A 24202-nucleotide genomic window follows, 5' to 3' on the forward strand; every position below is an offset into this window, starting at 1 on the left:
TTCAGAACTCGCTTGATTTTTTTTGAAGATTTTATTTTTTTTTTTTTTTGACAGAGAAAGAGACAGCGAGAGAGAGAACACAAGCAAGGGGAATGGGAGAGGGAGAAGCAGGCTTCCCGCTGAGCGGCGAGCCTGATGTAGGGCTCAATCCTAGGACCCTGGGCTCATGACCTCAGCCGAAGTCAGATGCTTAAGGACTGAGCCACACAGGTGCCCCTAATGAGGATATTTTTTAAAACCCTAAATACCTAGTAGGGCTAGTCTACTTATATAGGGAGCTACTTGAGCAGTGGTTCTCAAAGTGTATTCTGTGGATTCCTGTAAAGAGGTGCATGAGATCAAAATTATTTTCATAATGGGGCACCTGGGTGGCCCTGGGATGGAGCCTGCTTCCCCCTCTCCCTCTGCCTGCCTCTCCACCTACTTGTGATCTCTCTCTGCCAAATAAATAAATAAAATCTTTTTAAAAATTATTTTCATAATAATACTAAGACATTTGCTTTTTTCATGCTATTGCCATTTGCACTTCCAATGCAGAAGCAATAGTGGGTAAAACTGCCTCAGCATAAATCAAGGCAGTTACAAGCAAATTGTTGTAGTAGTCCTTGTATTATATTCCTGTTACATTCCCACTTTAAACACAAAGGAATGAAATGAGTTTGTCACTTCAAGGAAAATAACTCACTATACTTGCTACTAATGGAAATTTGAGCTTTTAAGATAAAATTAGACTCCTGAAAAACTTACCAAGATTGTATCAAGGTTGTATCATCAACCATAAGCCTGACAACTTCCTAATATTTGAAAATTTTTTCTGTTGAGATTTTTCTGTTAAAGATTTTTCTTTTTTTTTCTGTTAGCTAATGAAATATGTCAACATTTGGAAGTTCTGTATAACTTAGAGAACCAATATTTCCCAAATGACCAACACATAAAGTTACAGAATCATGCATGGATAGAAGGTCCAAAATATAAGATAGACAAGTGGTTTTTAATTTAACAATTTCAAAAAAATTCACTGATGGTTTCAAATTCCACATCATAACTAACTTTTAAGAAGCTATACTACTTGGGGTGGCGTGCATGGGTGGCTCAGCAAGTTAAGCTGCTGCCTTTGGCTCAGGTCATGATTCCAGGTTCCTGGGATTGAGCTCCACATCAGGCTCCCTGCTCAACAAGGAGCCTGCTTCCCCATCTCCCTTTCCCCCCCAACTCATGAGCTCTCACTCTCTCTCAAATAAATAATAAGTTTTTAAATTTTTTTAAAAAGAAAAGAAACTATAGCACTTGGGATGCCTGGATGGCTCAGCTGGTTGAGTGGCCAACTCTTAGTTTCAACTCAGGGCTTGACCTCAGAGTCATGAGTTCAACCTCTGTGTTGGGCTCCACTCTGGGAGTAGAGCCCACTTAAAAAACAAAACAAAACAAAACAAAACAAAACAAAACTATACCACTTGTCAAGTTTTGGTAATCTATCAGAGAATAACATCCACAACTATCTTAAAAGGTCATTAAAATACTACTCCCTTTCCCATTACAAAACTGTGAGAGGCCCACTTTTCTTCATATATTTCAAGTAAACAACAGATCACAATATACTGACCGAAATGCAGATATGAAAATCTAGCTATCTTATCTGTCTTATTAAGCCAGACATTTAAGAGATTTGGAAAAATGTAAAATAATGCATTCTTCTAATATTTACTTTTAGAAACTATAGTGGTTTTCCATAAAATTTGTGTCATTTAATTAAAATGAATTTTTAAATTAAATTTAAAATGGATTAGATTAAATTAAATTAAAATTAAGTTAAAATGGATTAGGCTTATTCTTTTATTTTTTTAAAGATTTTATTTACTTAAATGACACAGAAAAAGACAGAGCACAAGCAGGGGAAGCAGCAGGCTGAGGGAGAAGCAGGCTCTCTGCTAATCAAGGAGCAGGGAGCCCAACATGGGACTTGATCCCAGGACCCTAGGATCATGACCTGAGCTAAAGGAGTCCTTAACAACAGAGCCACCCAGGTGCCACAGGCTTATTATTTTAAATGACTTTTTAAATTTCTTGTTTTTAGGAGATATTAGCAATTATTAACAAATACAACCCACACAAAACAAAAACTCTTTGTAATCCTTAATAAAAGTCTCAAGAGTTTCTGAGAAAAAAGTTTTAAAATCACTGGTTAGGGAAGACTTCACACTTTTCATGTAAAGGGCTAGATGGTAAGTATTTTAGGCTTTGGGGCCCTGTGGTCTGTGTAGCAATTACTCAACTCAGCAGCTGTAGCTCGAAAGCAACCATAGGCAATATACAAATGAACAGAAGGCCTTGGACTTGGGCCCCTGGGAATATTATTGGAGTACAGGAACATTAGACCACTATTGCCAGATCATCCAATTTGTGGAATTAAAAAGTCTCAGTCATATGTTTTATCTTAAATTAAAACAAAAAACCCTGCTCCAAACCATCAGTTTTCAATCTGTGGTCTCTCAAATAAAAGAAAGTTGATGGCTGGAGAACCATCTGCCTATTTACTCACCAATAATACAAATCCAATTTTTCCTGATATATTTACTATGAAGTTTTAAATTATACCTATAGATCTGTAACATCTCAGAAATTTTAATATTCAGAAATTCAGTCAACCCCTCATTTGAGGGAGCAAAATATAATTCAAGTAGCAAAGACCATAGTTTAGTAAAGACTATAGTTTTTTTATCCTGGGCATGGGGCACAAGAGCACCTGGCTCAAGGGGTCCCAAACAGACAAGGTTCAGCCACTCACAACTGAAAAATCCAAAAGCAGAGAAACAAGTGGTGATGAAACAAGAAAGGAATTCATTTGAGTGAGGCCAACACTGTGAAGACAGCAGACTAGTGTCTCAAAGACTGTTTCCAAACTGCTGAAAATACTCCTAGGTTTATATAAGGACAATGGGGGACAAAGTTCAGTAAATTCCAGTAAGTGGGCAGTAGAGGTCAGATCTATCATTATCTTGGGGGTCAACTACAGGCAGGGTTTTGCTGGCTCAGGGCAGTCCTAATTGAGGGGGTACTTTCGGTTCCCATTACAGGATGCTTTGCCAGCAGGATCTTTGGCCTGAGTTAGAAGATAAGCTGGAAAGAAAAATCTAATCGATTAGAAAGTTTGAGATCAAAATGGAGGTAGTTGAAGTCCTCTCTCAGTTTAGCTTGTCAATAAGAGGTAATTCAGTTACTGACTAGCTGAACTATTAAGAATGTAAGCAGATGAGGGGCGCCTGGGTAGCTCAGTGGGTTAAGCCTCTGCCTTTGGCTCAGGTCATGATCCCAGGGTCCTGGGATTGAGCCCCACATCGGGCTCTCTGCTCAGCGGGGAGCCTACTTCTCCCTCTCCATTTGCCTACTTCTGCCTACTTGTGATTTCTCTCTCTGTCAAGTAAATAAATAAACAATCTTTAAAAAAAAAAAAGAATGTAAGCAGATGAAGCTTAAGTGTGGTTCTAAATGAGCACTAAATAAGGACAAATCTAGTATTTCTAAATGAGGAATGCGCTTTGAAAGAGTGCTTTGATTTGACCACCCCAGTTATCTTCTGTGTGAAATGAAGCCTATCTTACCTCTTCTTGCTCAACTTATCCTCCTACTGCAATTAATACATACCCCATAAAACATTACGGTGATGCACTTTATTGCTTTACTTGTGTGTCCCTGCATGAAGCAACTTGTGGGCAGGAATGGGTTCTTTGATATTCCCAGCACCAGGCACAGTGTTTGGTACAAATTATAAATTCAATTTCTGTAGGACTTGGTGATGTATTGGGTGATCTACTTTATAGGGGTCCCTCTACTTTGTGCTGGGAATCCACCAATGAATTAGAACACATTTCTTGCGCTCTGTAATGAGAAATAAAGGAAGGCATCAGCCTCCTGCATGCAACGAATGACTCAGTAAACACACAATTCTACATAATAACAGTAGCCATACACAAATAGAAAAGCCTGATGAATTTTTTTGAAGTAGGTTCCACCGCAAGGTGGAACTTGAACTCACCACCCAGACACCCAGAATCACATGCTCTACTGACTGACCCGGCCAGTAAAGTCTGATGAATTTACAGTGAAGCCCATAACAAATGTAGTGAAATTCTGGTTCACACGTAAACTGTTTCTGGCAAACTACCGAATCCTATCCACTCTTGAAGAGAAGTTGTGTGGAATGCCAAAGAAATTGACGCGCAAACTCTTAAGTAGTTGCAGTTGAGAGATTCTAACCTGCAAAGCTCGAGACACCAAGATCCAGCGCTCGCGAAACCCACCAGAACCGGAGCAGCCTGCGCTGCCGGGCACTACCCAGCTCCCACTTACCCCACCCCTGCTTCCTTCCACCTCCCCACCCCTCCCGGTCCTCTCCTTCCCCGGTCCTTTCCTTTCTTTTCTCCATTCCCTAGATGACCTCCACGGATTTTCTACTCCCCCACCCTCAAGCACCCTGGAAAGCGCCTGGGCTCACTGGCTCCGCCCCCTAACGTCCAGCGCCCCTTCCACAACTTCCTCTCTTCAGCTTCAAAACGCAGCCTTCAAATTCCCCTCCAGATGGACCGGAAGTGCGTCATGCACAAGCGCCGAGGCGCTCGTTTGGCGCGCGCGCTCTAAGCTGTGGCTCTGAGCTGGGGTGTTGGATTTTCTCTCTTTTCTTCTTGGTTTGTTACTTTTTCCAGACGCTGGTGTCTCCGAGTCGCGACATGCCGTCTTCTTTACTGGGCTCGGCGATGCCGGCCTCCACGTCGGCCTCAGCCTTGCAGGAAGCTCTGGAAAATGCAGGGCGGCTCATCGACCGTCAGTTGCAAGAAGACCGCATGTACCCGGACCTTTCCGAGCTTCTCATGGTGTCTGCCCCAAGTGAGTGATCAGTGCCCATTTGGTGACTGCTTTCTCAGCCGAAAGGACTCTCGCCTGACTTCCTAACTAGGCCTTATCCCCAGGGTGGGCCCAGCGAAGACATTTTGAGATTGAGCTGTTTGCTACATTTCTAAGAGCGAAAAAGAGTCTGTTTTTCGTTTATTTTCCTGTCCTCACTTCATTGCCGATATTTGAAAGGGGAGGAGTGACGAGCAACCCATTTGAAGCAAAGACCCCAAACTTAACGGGCTGCTCACTGCCTCCAAGTGTTCATCGCTAAGGCCAGTTGAGTAGGATCGCCTGATCCAAGTCTCATTCTTGTTGATTCCTCATTAATTTTAGACTAAAACAGAAGAGCAAACGAAATTTGGAAATTTACCATCTACTCTCAAAGATAGCCTTTATTATGTGTAGAGTTAGTGTAATACCAAGTCCTGTAATACAGTCCTGTAATACGAAGAACTGGAATACTCTGTATTAATAAACACAGAGTTCTGTGTTTATTAAAGAAATAAATATTCTTTATTTCATTACCTGTGAAATAAAGGAAGAGAGCAAGGATATTAGCTGTGATGATGGACAGGGAGGGTAAGGCAGTGTATGGGCCAACAAAAGAGAGGTGAGGGGAAAAGTACTTTGTATAGTGGTTTTAAATTATGACCAGGTTCCTCAAGGCATGGAGTTACATAAGTTGTTTAAAAAAAAAATGGCTCCTTTTTGAGATCTATACTGGAGAAAAGAAGCCTAATATAGAGACAAGATTTTCGGTAAACAATAACCAAGGTAAAGTAATAAGGATAATCTGTGCAATGTAAACCTAAAGGACACTTCGGCGATTTATAAAAATTGAGTAGACTTGTGCTCAGAGAAAGATAGAAGTAAAACACATGAGTATTTGTTTCTGGCAGCTGCTTACCAGTGTTTATAAGAATTGAGTGGCCTATTAGCAACTCTCATCTTGAACAGCATTACTCCCTTTGACCTCCTTAGGTTTGAAAAGCAAGATGTAAAAACAGTCCATACATTCTTGTCCTCTCTTATCTGATTCAAATAGATTCTATCCACCTTTACACCAACCTCTTCAACCTAATCTCCTCCCTTTCTTCCATCCAATTCTCAAACTCTTTGTTCCAGTCACACAGAATTTAACATGTTTTTCATAAAAAGCTCCCTCTTCAGGATTCTATTTTATATCATCATTTACTTCATCACTTATGGAATGTTCTTTCTTCTTTGCTTGGCATTCTTCCAGACTACCTTGAATATCACTTCTTTGTGAGGGCTTTCTTAACCATTCCCATTTTCACCAGAGTTATTAATTCCATCCTTGTGTTTCCATTGTCATTTAACATGTGCAATGTCCTATTAAAATTATGTTTTAAGATTAAATAGGATGTTTGGGATTTGCTTCAAAAAATCCAGTAGGGAAGTAGTAGCTAGGGATATAAATGAAACATGATCAGTCATGTTATTGGTAATTGTTGAAACTGGGTAATCAATCAGTGCATAGGAATTGATTGCATTTTTCTCCCTAGTTGTATATTTTAAATTTCCATGATACATTTAGAATTTCTTTTATATATCAGTTTTCCCCAACATCTTTGTACTTAAAGAGAGCCTGGAAAGGTGCCTGGGATAAACATAAGTTATCAGTCAGATCTAAAGAACATCAAGACATAGAAAGGAGAGGCTGAATAGAGTAGCCCCCTTCTGCCCTTAGTTGACTCTGTCTGATAGCAAATTGCCAAATGTGAACACTATAGAGCAGTCTGTGGATTCCTCCAACAAAATATTGCATATGTGGTATTATTTGTATTTCTTATTGGTCTTGGGGGATGGTCTAACAGAAAAATGCATAGATTGTTTTAATCTATTAATATTTAAGTGGGAAATGAAATAGGTCTTTTCCCCCAATCAATATTTTGTTCACAGTTGTTTTATCTGACAATCACAAAGTGGTTTTATAAATATTTGCCCATTTCAGATTAGTAAAATAATAGGGAAAAAAACCCTAAATTATTGAACTAAGTATTTCCTTTCTTTTTTTTTTTTTTTTTAAAGGTTCCATTCATTTATTTGACAGACAGAGATCACAGGTAGGCAGAGAGGCAGGCAGAGAGAGAGAGAGGAGGAAGCAGGCTCCCCGCCGAGCAGAGAGCCCGATGCGGGGCTCGATCCCAGGACCCTGGGATCATGACCTGAGCCAAAGGCAAAGGCTTTAACACACCGAGCCACCCAGGCGCCCCAAGTATTTCCTTTCTTATGGAATCTTTGTGAAAGATAATCTATTTAGGGCTGAAACCTGTAATTGCCCCATGTTAACACTGGATTTTCCCAGGCCTCGTTTGTGTTGGGTCAGAACTATTTTCTCTTTTTACCTTTACAACCACCAGATGTACAATTTTATTTTGTAGCTTGCAGTGCTTCAGTATGCCTAGTTGATCCCCAAAACATTATTATTTTAATAAATGCTTTGTTTTATTACTTGCAGATAATCCCACTGTTTCTGGCATGTCAGATATGGATTATCCTCTACAAGGACCTGGTTTGCTGTCAGTACCCAACCTTCCAGAGATCAGTTCCATCAGAAGAGTTCCTCTCCCACCTGAACTTGTTGAACAGTTTGGACGTATCCTGTTACCTTGTTTTTAACTCCTTAAAATTTTTTAAAATTGGTATTCTTATTATAATTCTTGCTTTGTGTTTAATTGGTGTGTGATATCAGTTCATTTAAGAGTTTTATTTTAAAAAACATGTTAAGTTATGTGGGTAGTTTGCCATGTGCCTAGAAAATTTCATATAACATTGAATGTTGAAAATTGAATCACATTTTAATTTTTCTGGGACACTGAAGAGAGTAAATTGTTTACAAGGAGTTCTGCATTTTTTTAAATGATCTTCTTGCAAAGTAGTACTTTCCAGTTAAATGCTATAGAAGGAAGCTTTTACTACTACATTTTAGCTGGAAGACCTATGATTTTCATTTTTATTTTTCTCGTATTTTAATTTTAAAACTGAGATGTTGTTCTAAAACTGTTTAAAACAATCTGCCAGGTACTTCTTTTTGCCCCTCCCCAAAAATTTTGGTGTGGTTTTTTTTTGTTTTTGTTTTTGTTTTAAAGATTTTATTTATTTGACAGACAGAGACCACAAGTAGGCAGAGAGGCAGGCAGAGAGAGAGGGGAAAGCAGGCTCCCCGCTGAGCAGAGAGCCCAATGCGGGGCTCAATCCCAGGACCCCAGGATCATGACCTGAGTCGAAGGCAGAGGCTTAACCCACTGAGCCACCCAGGTGCCCCGAGTGTGGTTTTGCACTTACTGCTATCTTAGAATTAAAGTTTATAAATGATTGCATTTCTAAGGATCACAGTAAGAATGGAACACTAATGACATCTTCGTAGACTGAGTTGCTAGAGGAGTTTTCTTATCCTCTAGAAAGAAAGATTTTATCTAATTTTTTTAAGTATAGCGTACCCTATAAAGGCATTAGATTTATAGTTATTTCCTAGGAAGCTTTTTTATCAATCTATAGCCTTCATAATATAGATATTAAGATGCTGTATTAATATTTAATGAGACTTAAAAGTATATTAATCTATATAAAGTGAAAGCATTAGAAATTTCGTTACAGTCTGATTCAAAAATAAAGGAAATGGAAATTTAAGGAAATACTTGTAAGTAGAAAAACTAGTGGAATTTAATATTTTCCCTAAAATTTTCAGTATTTCTCTGAGACTTGATGAAATAGTGTTATTAAATATAAAACATACCTTATTCCATATTCTACTCTTGTTTAGTTTCTTAATATTCTTTAATCTTTTTTTTTTTAGATTTTATTTATTTATTTGATACAGAGAGAGAGATCACAAGTAGGCAGAGAGGCAGGCAGAGGGAGAGGGGAAGCAGGCTCCCCACTGAGGAGAAGCCCAATGTGGAGCTCGATCCCAAGACCCTGAGACCATGACCTAAGCCGAAGACAGAGGCTTAACCCACTGAGCCACCCAAGTGCCCCTAAATTCTTTAATCTTCTGATAATACTATTTCTGCAAGAAACATTAGGAAATTATTTCATAACTGTTTCCTTGTCTTATAATTACGTAATGTAATTGTTTTTCAGTTGTATTATTTATAAGAGGCTTGCAGATTATCAAGCTATGACTTTAGCATACCATGTGCTTTTTTTTTTTATCAGTCTTGCTCTTACACAGTTGTAGAAACTGGTCCAGTAAATTTTTCATGGTGTTATGGTCAAAATTTGGTTTCATGGTCAAAATTTAATGCTGTTATTCGTAATCAGTAAGTCAGTAATGGTAAAAATATTTCACTTATCCCTTAGAATACATTTTAAGTGGTCAGATAGCATTATTTAGAAATTGTAAATTACAGGTTTATTTCTGTCATGGCTATGTTTTTCGTTAAACTCATTAGAAATCAAGATATTTTATTTTCTCTTTCTATTAAAGAGTGTTTAGGTCGTGACTTTTTCATCATAAATTTTAAATCAAAATCTAAGCAAATTTAAGAAAGATAAGATTGAAATTTTTTGCCTTACATCCACACTACTTCAGATATGCAGTGTAACTGCATGATGGGCGTGTTTCCTCCTATCAGTAGAGCTTGGCTTACAATTGACAGTGACATATTCATGTGGAACTATGAAGATGGGTATGTATTTGATGCTGGTTTGCTGTAGCATGGTTAGAATTTAGATGATCTTAACGGCGGCTATTGTTCTACCCATCAGAAGCTGCCTGGTTTCTCTTTCATTCATCTAACATCTGGATAAGTGCTTCTCTGTATGCATACCAATCACCTGGGTAGGAGGTTAAAATGTAGGTTCTGTTTTAGTAGTTCTGAGTGAGTCTCAAGAGTCTACATTGTAATAGACTCCCAGTGATGCTGCCAGTCTAAGTACCACTCTGAGTAGCAGGAGTCTAGTTGCCAAGTTCTTATCATCCAGTAAGGTAGCCTATCAGTAGTTTTTAGAGAGATGGTTTGATGTTTTGAGGATCTCTATTTTCGATGCATTTCCATGCATTGAAAGTCTCTTAACTTACTGAAGTGACTAACCAGTTTTGTTGGTCTGTGAACTTAATCTTTGTGTAATTTGAATGTATGTCATAGTCTGAGTGAAGGTCCAAGACTTTCTTGCTAAAATAAAGCTTATTGATCTGGTAATCTCACCTGGCTTTCTCTAGATAAATTTTGGCTTATTACCAGTGCTCTGTCATATTATCTTTAGGGGGTTAAGTGGATTAATGGAAGGAAGGCCCATGTAGTTGTTACTCTTTCCTTGGGTAACTAAAATATCTGTTAGGAACCACACATATACACTGTATCATTGAGTTGAAGTGACACTAAATGACAACTTGAACTTGTTGCTTAAATGAAACCATTTTTGTTTACTGATTTTTTTCGGTTACAACTTTTCATAGCTAGAATTATGACTGAATTATTACCTAGTCCTAATAGCAGTGATACACGGTTGTGATTGTTCTTCATATACCCTGAACTTTAATTTGTTGTGTTATTGTAACATGGTCATTTTGATACTAAAGAATAAAACCTCTTCATTTAGGCATGAGTGTATTTAAGAAAATCAAATGCCAAAAACTACGTAATATATAAATGGAAGAATAATTCCCCTAAAAAGGATTTTCCCTTTAATGGAAATTTGCATATTTCCATTAACATCTAACATATCCATCATAATAAAATATTGAATTTATTGGAAATTTTTCAGTGATTATCTTCAAATATTTGTCCTGCCCCACTCTCTCCCTCTTTGTTTGTTAGATTTGTTAGATTGTTTGATGTTCTTCAACAGGTTTTGGATGCTCTGTTCTATTTTTGTTTTGCCATTCTTTTTTTTTTTTTTATTCTTTTTGTTTCAATTTGGACAATTTCTATTGACCCAACTTCAAGATCACAGATTCCTTTGTTAGCTCTGTCAAGTCTACTTCAGAAGTTCTTACGAGACGCTCTTTCTCTCTGTTGTACTTTTTATATCTAATATTTTCACTTGTTTTTTTCTTGTAATTTTCACCTCTCTGCTGAAATTCCTTATCTGTTTGTTTATATTGTTCACTTTTTCCATTAGCACCTATACAATATTAATCAGATTTATTTATTTTAACTTTCCTATCTGTAGTTCAGACATCAGGGTCATAGCTGAGTCCATTTCTGTTGATTACTTTGTTTCTTGACAGGCTTTTTTTTCCCGTGCTTTTTGTGTCTCATGTGTTTTTTGAAAGCTAGATATCATGTGTAGGACAGTGGATAATGCAGTAAATAGTGTTTATCCTTAGAAATAGGCCTTGCAGGTTAAGCCTTTATAATGGGAAGTTGAGCTGAGTTTGGTTTTGTCGTTGCTGTAGTTACCTTTAGTGGACCATAGGTTTCAAATTCCTGTAGAATTATTTGCACTTAGGATACAGGTTGGGATGCTGGAGATTTTTTCTCAATGTTTCTCTTCTACTCTCAACCTTATTCTTTCCCCGTGAGTCTGTTTTTCTGAAAAGATCTTGCCCCAGCAGTAGAATGGCTGTTACTTGAGCCTTGCAACCTGGTTGGGGGAAAGTTTGGGATGGGGAGCAGCATTCCTTGGTTTGTGCTTATTAGCCTTAGATACGCCTGTGTGTCTAGATCTTGGAATTGAAACAGTTTTGTTTGCTGATTTATTTTTCATTATATTCTGATGTCTTAAAGAACATTTTAGATAAAACTTTGTTTTCTCTATATGTATAACATGTTTTTCTTTAACTATTGACAGAGGAGACCTTGCCTATTTTGATGGACTTAGTGAGACCATTCTTGCTGTGGGACTTGTGAAACCAAAACCTGGTAAGAAATAAAAATGTAATGAATAATTTACATATGTATATACATGGAACTGAATAACAGCACATTTTAATATAGTTGAAATTTTGAAGTTTGGTCTGAATTCTAATTAGAAATATGTATAGTGATTAGGAATATTTAACAGTTTATTCATGTAATGGTAGAGGTGAGTTTGTCTTTAAATTGTTACACTGGGACACCTGGCTGGCTCAGTTGGTAAAGCATGTGACTCTGGATATCAGGGTCATGAGTTCAAGCCCCGTATTAGGTACAGAGCTTACTTAAAAAAGTATTTTTAATAAAATTGTTAAACTATAATTTTTGAATTTTGTTTTGCTTATTTTTTATTACTCTTGTTGAATTACTTAAATTTTTTGCATTATACATTTTTATCAGTTACTGAGTTTAATGTAAAAGCCATTTTTATCTCTGTGTTTTTTTAGTCTTGATAGCCAATAGAAATGAAAAGAGTTCAGAATAAGTCTTTTTTTTTTTTAATAAAGATTTTTATTGATTTGACAGAGAGACACAGCAAGAGAGGGCACACAAGCAGGGGGAGCTGCAGAGAGAAAGGGAGAAGCAGGCTTCCCACTGAGCAGGGAGCCGGATATGGGGCTTGATCCCAGGACCCTGGGATCGTGACCCGAGCCGAAGGCAGATGCTTAACGACTGAGCCACCCAGGCGCCCCCAGAATAAGTCTTAAAGAAGTGGCAAACATTGTTTAAGAGTTGACTTAATTGTGCCAGATTTTTTTGGTCAGAGCTAATGACAATAATAGATTGATTTAAATTTAATATACATTTTTTGGATGTATGAGAAATCTTCCTACAATGGAAAATAGTACACAAAATTGTTCATAAGGCCTAAATAAAATCTTTTGAGGTCACAGCTGCTTTGAAATGATAATTCACATGGTGCAAACATGCAGTCTTATACACTGTTTACATGATTACATTGGAAACTTATTTCTTTAATATAGAACCTCAAGGTATTCTTCACCATGAGATATGTATCTCTCTTTTCTACATTAAAAGTTTAAAAAAAAAAAGTTTATTCATAGGGGCGCATGGGTGGTGCAGTCCATTAGACATCCAACTCTTGGTTTTGGCTCAGGTCATGATCTCAGGGTTATGAGATTGAGCCCTGCATGGGGCTCCACATTCAGTGCAGAGTGTGCCTAAGACTGTCCCTCTCCCTCTGCTCCTGCCCCCTGCTTGCTCACGTGTGCTCACTCTCAAATGTGCTCTCTCTCAAAATAAATAGATCTTTTTTTTAAGAAAAGTTACTATCTAAAATTTATTCATGGTAACAATGGAGGGCTGTCCCTGCTCTGTATTTTAATAAATATAAATAGTCTATCTTAAAAAAAAGTAAAATTTTATTCTATGCAAATATAAACTTCAGTGCAAAATTAAAATTATGACGAGTCTTTGATATGACAACGAAGTTGTGATCTTTGATAATGAAACAATTCTTTCTTCTTTTGGGAGAGAGTGTGCAAGTGGGGGGCAGAGGGGCTAAGGGAGAGAGAATCCTAAGCCGGCTCCCTACCCAGCAAAGAGCTGGACTCTGGGGCTGGATCTCACTACCATGAGATCATGACTAGAGCCAATATCAAGAGTCAGACACTTAACAGAATGAGCCACCTTGATTATAAAACAACTCTGCTATCCATAAGCACTGAAAATTCTAACTCGAACATAATGTTAAAGCTAACAAAGTCCATATCTTATTTCGCCTATTCCAGGAAAATATTATTCTTAAAGTCATTGTTTTCTAAGTTCAGCTCTTTGGCAAGAGTTTGCTTTATTGGCAAGAAGAGTATGAATACGTGTTTCAATTTTATGATTGTTTGAATAAAATGTAGAGTTCTTCAGTATTTTCTAGCATTTGCAGGTTTTTGTCTGCAGAGAAATTGACAAGAGTTAATCACACTTTTCTGAGTTCAGGGAAGCATTTTCCATGTATTGAAAAAGTCATGTGGTTGTCTAGCTTCATTTGCATCTTCCAGGGAGGTAACTTAGCTGAATTATGGCTTTGAGACATTATTCATTATAGTGATTATGAGTAATTAGTGATTATGAGTCATTTGACCTCATCTGTATGACCATCTAGGGCTGCCACCGAAGTCAAATCATGTGTAAACTCCTTCCTGGAAGTTATTTTTGGAATGGTCTTTCCTTGTCTAAAACAGTAAACCTCCTACCTCAAGTTCAGTCAATTAGTTCTGGAAAGTCAGTGGACTTTTCAGTAGAAGAGAACTTTATATTTTCATATTACTGAACCAACATCTTTGAAAAGGCATCAATTCATACTGTCATTGAGGTTGCCTTAGAAGTTGAAGGTTCCATTGGGCAAGTTTTTGGTGCCAAAGCATGCCTTTCTAAAATTTTTAAAAAAAATAAAATGCAGTGGGTTATAGTTCTGTTGAGTTTTTTTTTCATCGAAGCAGCAAAAACAGGGGCGCCTGGGTGGCTCAGTCAGTTAAGCATCTGCCTTCGGTTTAGGTCATGATCCTAGGGTCCTGGGATGGGTCCCGTATTGGGCTCCCTGCTCAGCAGGGAGTCTGTTTCTCCCTCTGCCCGTCCCCATACTCGTGTTTTCTCTCTCTCTTTCTCTCTTTCATTCTCTCTCTCAAATAAATGAGATCTTAATAAAAAAAAAAAAGGGCAAAAACAGACATATTACCAAAGGACCTTAAGTGTTCATGTTTGTGCACAAGTATTAAACTATTTCAAAACTTTTTCAAAACTTTAAAATTTTTTCATTCAGAAGCCCAAACTGAGCTGTTCCAAAGACCTAAAAAACTTAACGTTAATTTCTAAAAAGTTCTAATAAAATGTACTTTTTAGATAAGTGAGAGCTGTCAGGGGCGCCTGGGTGGCTCAGTCACTAAGCGTCTGCCTTCAGCTCGGGTCATGATCCCTGGGTCCTGGGATCGAGCCCCGCATCAGGCTCTCTGCTTCGCAGGGAGCCTGCTTCCCCCTCTCTCTCTGCCTGCCTCTCTGCCTACTTGTGATCTCTCTCTCTGTCAAATAAATAAATAAAATCTTTAATAAAAATAAAAATAAATAAAATAATAACAATTGTCAGAGCTATGGCTCAACGCATAGACAATTTACTCGTTCACAGTCCTTTGCAGACCATGATGGTTATGATTTAAGAGGTGTAATTCAAGATAAGGATAAAAGGATCTAAAAATGGGTATGATACAGCAGCAATGGCCACAGTTGCCAAACTGTGGAAAGAACCAAGATGCCCTTCAACGGATGAATGGATAAAGAAGATATGGAGTATTATGCCTCCATCAGAAAGGACGAATACCCAACTTTTGTAGCAACATGGACGGGACTGGAAGAGATTATGCTGAGTGAAATAACTCAAGCAGAGAGAGTCAATTATCATATGGTTTCACTTATTTGTGGAGCATAACAACATGGAGGACAAGGGGAGATGGAGAGGAGAAGGGAGTTGAGGGAAATTGGAGGGGGAGGTGAACCATGAGAGACTATTTTTTTTTTTTTTGAGTAGGTTCCACGCCTAATGTGGGGCTTAAAGTCATGACCCCAAGATCGAGAGTTGCATACTATACCAGCTGAATCAGCCAGACACATTTTTCATATACTGTTTAGTCACTAGTTCATTTTAATGGTAAAACCATTGGTCTGTCAGTGCTTACATAGTGGAAGTGGATTTTTTTTGGAATAATCTCTAACCCATGTCTGCTTTATCTTAGGCATCTTTCAACCTCATGTACGACATCTCCTGGTTTTGGCAACCCCCGTGGATATAGTGATTCTTGGACTTAGCTATGCTAATTTACAAACAGGTATAGCAAACCACATGTAGTAATTTTAAAATAAAAGTATGTTAGGCAACTTAATATAATTAAAAGCTAATTTTTTTCAGTAACTTAACTTTCCAGACTATTTGTTCATAGGAAAATAATACTTCCCTACAGGTATGATATCTTTCGGGTTTAGCAGCTCCGTCAAGCAAGTATTTTGAATATGTTTATCATATCAATGCGCGCTCCTTAAATGTACAATATAAAAGGGTAGTAGAAAAGAAATAACTGACACTAGTGAGTTTTTCTGTAATGCTTTCAGTTTGTTTCTGTTTTTTTTGAATGGCTGTTTTAACATAGGAATACTGAAATATATATTATTCTGTCCTTTAACATAAGAAGCCCTCAGTTTATTATTAGTACATTCAGTGGTTTCTCTTGCATTCTGACATCTGTTTTGGGTGAAATAATGTTGAATTTCAGTGACTCAGATTAGTGATTATTACTATCAAATCCTTGGGTTCTTTCTCAAAATCTAATCATTTAGGATAGTTTGTCGATTGATGTTTTACGGTGTTATATATATAAAACATATATTATGTATTTTTAAGATATATATGTACATATTGTACATTTTATTTAACTTGAATAAATTCTATCAGACTTTTTATAATAATTTAAAAGTATATGTTATAGAAATTTTGGGGTGTGTCAAAAAGAATTCAGTAAAAATACCAATTCTGAAGATAATGCAGTGATTGTTTCAACCTTTAAAAAAGCCGATAAGCTGATTCCTGTATTCTTTCTTTAAAAAAAATAGGTTCTGGTGTTCTTAATGACAGTATGTGTGGTGGAATGCAGTTGCTTCCAGATCCATTATATTCTCTTCCCACTGATAATACTTACCTTTTAACAATAACTTCCACTGATAATGGCAGAATTTTCTTGGCTGGAAAAGATGGCTGTTTATATGAAGTAGCATACCAAGTAAGTCTGGCATTTATAAACATATTTTTCCTCCCTCTGGATAAAGTAAGGATAGACTGTACTTTTGTTTCTAATTATGTAAGCACATTAATATATTCTTAAGGAAAGTATTCAAACATACAGTTAAAACTTTCAAATAAAAGAGTTTTTAAGATAACTAAAATTTGAGCTCATTAACATAGCACTATGAGGTTTTGAAATAGCTGATTTCATTGAGAGCTGTGATTTGATTATGGCTAACTACATTTTCTATTATTAATTTAAAGATTAAATTCAGCACTTATTCCAAATAGTGTGTCTCAGTTTATTTACAATTATTTGTACTTTGCTAAGATTTGAGAATTTTTGTATATCTGAGAATATGGTTAGTTCCTATGACAAATGTATCTATATTTACAAGTCTTGCTTCTTTCAATTTTTCCTTTTAAGGCAGAAGCAGGTTGGTTTAGCCAAAGATGTAGGAAAATAAACCACTCAAAGAGCGCACTTTCTTTCCTTGTTCCTTCATTGCTACAATTCACATTCTCAGAAGATGGTAAGTAGAAAACAATAAATTTGGCAAACAGAATTTTTTAAAATTGTTGGCTTAACATTTTCTTCAGAAATTCTCATTCTTAACTGAAAGTTTGTCTTACCAAATAATGTCTTATCAAATAAATAACATTTGTTATATATTCATAAGGTTTCTTTTTATTCTTCCCTTTTTAAAAAATTTTTTTATTTATTTGAGAGAGAGAGAGGGAGAGTTTGAGGGGGGCGGGGAACAGAGGAAAAAGCAAAGGAAAAGATATAAGCAGAATCCATGTTGAACATGGACCCCGACAGTGGGCTCAATCCCGTGACCCCAAGATTGTGACCTGTGCCGAAATCAAGAATCAGACACTCAACCGACTCAGCCACCCAGGTGCCCTCACACAATAATTTATTAAACTAAATTGGAAGTTTCTTGAAGGAATGCACTGAGTATAATTATTTCCTATGTTTCTAGCATATAGTGGACATTCATTAAATGTTGAATGAAGAAATAATTTAGACCTTGGTTTTGATTTGGCTTAAAATTCATTAAGAAGACATTTATTTGTGAGGCTCTTCATCTAGTCACAGTATTTGATGTCTGCTTTTTTCATATATTGTCTGATTTAAATGCTTACCTTTTTCCTCATGCAAATATCATAGGACTTACCTGCAAAGCAAGAGAAAGCCCCTAAATGCAAAGTTCTGATTCAGCTAATTTAAATTTGTTACAAATGGCTACTCTGTTTAATTCATTAATCTTTAGAGGTTTTTTCTTTGTCTTATTTTTAGATCCTATTGTTCAAATTGCAATTGATAACTCTAGAAACATTTTATATACACGTTCTGAGAAAGGAGTAATACAGGCAAGTATTAATACACTACTATATAAGGGGGGTAAGAACATCCCTGTTTTTAAGGGAGAGATTCAGTTACTCTTACCTTTTCCTATGAGCTGTGTGCTTTTTAAAGAACTTTTTAAGGGAAGGAAAAAATGAAACAAGATGGGATCGGGAGGGAGACAAACCATAAGAGACTCTTAATCTCACGAAACAAACTGAGGGTTGCTGGGGGGTGGGAGGGTAGGGATAGGGTGGTTGGGTTATGGACAGTGGGGAGGGTATGTGCTATGGTGAGTGCTGTGAAATGTGTAAGCCTGATGATTCACAGACCCGTACCCCTGGGGCAAATAAAACGTTATATGTTAAGTTTTAAAAAAATCTTTTTAGGGCTCCTTTCTTTATGAAATTTCAGATCTCTGATGTTTCCATATCTGTGTGAAGTGCCTAAATTAAAGGATCCCTAAAAAGGAAGAGTCTATTTAATACAATTTTTTCTAAAAGTTTATTTTCTAAGTATATGGGTTATAGTTATGTTTAAGTGGGTACAATTTTTTATTCACAGGTATATGATTTGGGCCAGGATGGACAAGGAATGAGCAGAGTTGCCTCAGTTTCACAGAATTCTATTGTCTCTGCTGCTGGAAACATTGCTAGGTAATTAATTGTTAGGCATTTCGTTTGTACAAGGTATATCATTATACTATATATGTGCAGCCTACTAAAATTATTTCCTCTTCAAAATATCTCTAAAGGGTAAGGAATGTTGAAGAAGATGACGCTACAGGTTATGTTTGAAACAGCTCCTAGAGAAAGACTTATGTTAATTCTAATGTAGGATGGTTTGAAACATAAGGCAGACTGGTTTTTTTACAGTATAAAGTACAGCTTGATTTTTCCTTGGATTTTTAAGCGTTAGGTGGTCTGTACAGGCAATTACAGGAGTTGTCACTAGGAAACTACTTGTCTCAAAGTTTCCCACTAGTAACTACTCCAACCATTATTTATCTTATTTATTTATTTGAGAGAGAGGGCAGAGGGAGGGAGAAGCAGACTCTCTGCTGAGCAGGGAGCCCAACGTGGGGCTCGATCCCAGGACCCTGGAATCACCACTTCAACCTTTTAACAGGCCTGCGTAGTATGAGTGTAGTTGGTCTGATAATTGACACAGGGGCAGTTTGGGAATGCAGAACTTTACAGTTGTATTGTGTTCACATTGTATTCTTGAGGAAACTGAAACTAAGGGATGTTATGATTTGTCTGATGTCTGACTCCTAGATAAGTAACAGTACCCAAGTTACAAGCCAACTCTTCAGACACTGTATGCTGTGATTTATTTTATCACAACTAATTTAGCTCAGCTGCAGAAATTCTCTTTACATAACAAAGACCTCACATATTTAACTTCAGTTTTCTATGTGCTTAAGTCATTGCTGCATTCACCTATCCTAGCAAAAATTCAGTGCTTTCTTAGCTTTTCAGTGACCAAAAAATTCTTAAGGCAGACAATCTGAAAGGGTTTCCTTTTTCTTCTCCAACTTTACTTTTTTTTTTGGAAATGTTTTCCAATCCACAGAAAAACTAGAAGAGCAATGGTAAAACTGATAACACCCTATCAAATTATCCAAATTCAGCAGTTGTTACTGTTTTCCCTTATTTGCTCACTTTCATTCTTATGAGCTATTTGAAAGTAAATTGCAGACATGACTTTCACCCTTAAATCCTTCAACTTCCATGTCCTAAGTCTCTTATATAAGCACAATACCAATTCCACACCTAAAAAACTTGGTAGTTTTGTAGTAGTATCTTGTCATTGTACAGTTCATATTAACATTACTTAACAGTCCCAAAAATCTTCCATAGCTGTTTTTCTTTCCATTTTTCCCCAGATTCATTCAGAGCCCATGAATTACATTGGTCATTTGTCTTATTAATATACAACAAATGTCTCATCATCTTTCTTTTTTCCCTAAATACTCACATTTGGTGGGGAGGGGTAAGAGTCTTATTTGTGGAATATCCCAATTTCTGAATTTGGGTCTTTTTTTTTTTTTCATTATCATTAGATTCAGGTTTTGTTTTGTTCTGTTTTGTTTTGGTTTTTGCCAGTATTACATAGGTGATGTGAACTTCTTGCAGCATTATATCAGTAGGCACATAATCACAAGTTTTTCCACTAGAATAGTTGGTTAAGGTTCTGTTTACCAGATTTCTCCATCACAAAGTTTCATTTTTCTTTCTTTTTAGTTAGTGTTAATCTTTATAATGATAGTTTGATGCTCTGAGAACATCCCATTCCTCATTAACCATTTATCCAGTGGAGTTAGCCTTCTTTTATGATCTTTGAGAAAAGGGTAATGTCTGACAAGGTAAACTCGTATTCAGGGATTTTTGCCTGCTCTTGCTGCTGTTATATTATTTTTCTAAGAAGTTAGTCTTGTTTTAGCATATTAGACTCTAGTTTTTTTCCTTTCTCGTAGGACCATAGATCGTTCTGTTTTTAAGCCAATTGTTCAAATAGCAGTGATTGAAAATTCTGAATCACTGGACTGTCAGTTATTGGCAGTCACACATGCAGGTATGTTGTTTAATTTATATGTCTGCTATTGCGTTTAGAACTTGATGATCCTCAGATTTGGAAATTTATGATTAGAAATGTATTTTACTTCTGTATCAATTTTCAAGCCATATTAATAATTCATAAAATTAAGGATTTTGAAAATTGGAAGATTCTTCTGGTTTTGTCTCCTCATATTATAGATGAAAAACTAAGCCAGAACAGTAAAGTGGCTAATATTCTGTGACAGAGCCTGAATAGGAAAAAGGACTCTCTTGGCTTTTAGTTGCAGATTTCTTCTGCTAAAATGTGTTGATTCACCTGTCAATTCCAAGTGACAATTTCTTGGAACTCTACTTCAGGTGTTTTTACACATGGTGATTTAAGATTAGTCAGGAAAGTGATTCTATGACTTTTTAACAGGTGTCTGTATTTCACTGTGGAATTGCATCAATAACACAAGTACCTCAAGTCTTTCATTTTCTGTTATTGACGTATAATTTTATCCCATCATCAGGTGTAAGGTTATATTTCAGCACTTGTCCATTCAGACAACCATTAGCACGACCTAATACATTGACACTGGTTCATGTTCGCTTACCTCCTGGATTCTCAGCGTCTTCAACAGTGGAAAAACCTTCAAAAGTACATAAAGCTCTTTACAGTAAAGGTAGGTTCTGATATCCTTTCAGATTTAAGATTGGATTTTTTAAATTGTTGGAGTGTCATTTGAGCCATTTGAAATTAATAAATTTTCCAGTAAAATTTTGGAATATTTTAATTTCTTACACTAATTATGCCCTTATCACCTATAACCATCCAGTGGACTTAAGGCTGATATCACTGAAGTCAGTATAAAGGGAATAAGTTAGCGGAAGGAGCTGGAATTGAGCACAGGAGAGTATATTTCAAAATCAACTAATATTGCTAAGATGATACTTTTATGGTTTACTCTGCCATTCCACTAGTAACTTCATCATTTTTATTCATGATATACTGAGATGATCAGTACATGAAATTCTATTCATTGAATATTAGATACCACTGATTGAAAGTCACGTTTTTAATGTACTAAGTATACTTTTTTAAGTCAATTAAATTCATAAGCTCATTGATTGGAAAATATATCCTAATGTCAGAAATTTTAAGATGTGAAAAAGTGTTTACTTGAAAGAAATGAAGTATAAAATCTGGAACACTTAATTGATTCTACCCTATCAATGATTATATGTCCTTTCAAGGGATTAATTTTTTTTCATTTTGTGACTTGTTTACTTATAACAATACATGTTATATATGTATGTTATACATATTAATGTTAGTAGTTAATATTTTTAAGATCATTAGGGATGCATGTTATTTAGCATCATATACTAAGATTTTATGTATTAAACTTCTAGGCATTCTACTGATGGCAGCTTCAGAAAATGAAGATAATGACATCTTGTGGTGTGTCAACCATGATACATTTCCTTTCCAAAAGCCAATGATGGAAACCCAGGTAAGTTATCCTGAGAATCTTAATTTTTTATATAATTTATTATTTTAAGTAAAGAATAAAATTATAAGAAACTTTATGTTGTGATAACATTTATTTTGAGCAATCATATATGATTAGAAATCATACTGAAAAGAAGTGCATCCTATTAATTCTTCGTTTTTCTTCTGTGAGGTCAGAAGTCATTATGGTAATCATTGAATATATCTTTAAACATTGGAATCGTTTTAGAATCTTTCTCATAATGTACCTGAAAATGCGTATACATTTTCTGAAATGACTTTTGTGCCATTTAAATATATTTTTAGTCATTTAATTATGAGGTCATCTACTACAGTTATGATTAGATTTGTATCTTTTTTGGGATGCCTGAGTGGCTCAGTCAGTTGGGCATCTGCCTTTGGCTCAGGTCATGGTCCTGGGGTCCTGGGATCGAGTCCTGTGTCAGGTTCCTTACTCACCAGGGAGCTGCTTCTCCTTCTACCTGCTGTTCCCCCTGCTTGTGTGCTCACTCACACTCTCTCTCTGACAAATGAATACATAATGTCTTTAAAAAAATAAATAAATAAAAGAATTAATGTCTTTTTAAATATATTTTATTTATTTTAGAGAGAGTGTGTGTATGTATGTGGGGTGGGGGAGGGGCAAAAGGAGAGAGAATTTCAAGCAGACTCCCTGCTGAATGCCGAGCCTGATGAAGGGTCCATCTCACCACCCTGAGAACATTACCTGAGCCAAAATCAAGAGTTGGATACTTAACTGACTGAGCCACCCTGGCACCCCTTAGAATTTTATCTTAATGAAGCCTTTAATTTATAGTTCCGCCTCAAGATTTTGTTTATTTAAGGGTGCCCCTTAATTCTAGAAATTTTTGAACATACAAAAGAATAGAGGAATGATAAAATGAATCCCACATTAGACAATTACCAACATTATCCCCATCTTGTTTTCATCTCTCTTCCCTGCATATACAAATGTTTACACATAAACACATAATTGTGTTTTAAAAGCAGATACTACCGCACATTCCATGAAATTGATGTACAGGTGCTGGATAGGGGTGCAGCCCCTGCCTATCCCAGGCCAGTCTCACACCTTGGCTGCTCATTTCAGCCCTCAGCACAAAATGAGCTAAGGAGTGTCCAGCACCTCCAGGGATATGGCTAGGGAAGACTAGCTCTGGTTCCCCCTGTTGGTATCCCCTATTCCACCCCATTTATTTCTCCTAAATACCCTTGCATAGCCCATGCTGCCTGCCCCCTGAGGATGCTGATCAAACCAGATAGACCAACATCCACTAGGGTATGAATGTCTGAGACTCCCTTTGGAATCCTCTCTTTAAAGGTATTTTGTTTCCAGGTGCTGCTGACTACTTCTGGTTATTCTCAAATTTAAGCCCTTTTTGTTGTGGGGAGCAGGAAAAGGTACATAGATGGGAGGAGGTAGAAACCATCCCTAGGGATGGGGGAGTGGTTTGAATAGACTTTTACAAGTTTCTGACATGGCCCAAGGAGCTGGGGTAGGAGCAGGTGGTAGGTAGGTATGGAGGCAAGAAGCACTTTTCTCAAATTCTTTCCTTTAAACTTTTCCGAGCACTGATTATGAATCTCATGTCGTGATAGACTGTGAGGATTCAGAATTGAGTAAGATATGAACCCTGTCCTGATGGGAGCACAGTGTTAGGGAATGCAGGTTTGAATTTTGCCTCCAGTTCCTTAAAACTGTGGCTCAAAGGATTTAGTATGTCTCTGGCTCTCAATTACCTTGTCTATTATAGTTGTAATAAAACCTTCCTCTGTGAGTTTGTTGTAGGATTTAATGAGTTCATATATATAAAGCACTCAGCACACTGCCTGGCACACAGGAAACAATAAATGATAACTATTAATTTTTTTTGAGCTGAAGCTCCACAACTATTAATTTTTTTTGAGCTGAAGCTGTACAGCATCTCATTTCATTTGTATAGTACTTGAATTGTTCCCAAATATGGACTTTTTTTTAAAGAAAAACAACTACCAAATATAAATGTCGTGCAAATTGTATTCTCCCTATAACAGCTATAAAAGACATTGGGACAATGCGAAATTCTATATTGGTTGGACATTAGATTATTGTTAATATTCTTTAATGTTACAGTATCGTGGTTATATAAGAGAACATCTTTATTTTTAGGAGATGTATGCAGAAGTATTTGGCAGTGACATATGATATCCAGCACATTCAAATGGTTCAGTTAAAAGATATATAGGTAGATACTAAATGTATATTAGATCTATATATATCTATATATATATAAATCC

The 24202-nt window shown here is 36.6% G+C and overlaps 1 protein-coding gene across 1 annotated transcript in view; it reads left to right on the plus strand.

Moving 5' to 3' along the window:
• Window positions 1-4667: 4667 nt before the first annotated feature.
• The window catches only part of NUP155 (nucleoporin 155), a 60924-nt gene continuing 41389 nt past the window's right edge, over window positions 4668-24202 (plus strand). Inside the window, exons 1-12 of the mRNA XM_080804114.1 lie at window positions 4668-4881; window positions 7373-7510; window positions 9449-9545; window positions 11653-11723; window positions 15458-15550; window positions 16329-16495; window positions 16925-17030; window positions 17801-17874; window positions 18413-18504; window positions 20328-20425; window positions 20922-21074; window positions 21805-21905. Of these exons, the coding sequence (XP_080660240.1) occupies window positions 4725-4881; window positions 7373-7510; window positions 9449-9545; window positions 11653-11723; window positions 15458-15550; window positions 16329-16495; window positions 16925-17030; window positions 17801-17874; window positions 18413-18504; window positions 20328-20425; window positions 20922-21074; window positions 21805-21905 (1347 nt within the window). The 5' untranslated portion in view covers window positions 4668-4724. The remainder of the gene's footprint in view (window positions 4882-7372; window positions 7511-9448; window positions 9546-11652; window positions 11724-15457; window positions 15551-16328; window positions 16496-16924; window positions 17031-17800; window positions 17875-18412; window positions 18505-20327; window positions 20426-20921; window positions 21075-21804; window positions 21906-24202) is intronic.

Source organism: Martes martes (genome assembly GCF_963455335.1).
Source record: "Martes martes genome assembly, chromosome: 5".
Taxonomy (NCBI): Eukaryota; Metazoa; Chordata; class Mammalia; order Carnivora; family Mustelidae; genus Martes; species Martes martes.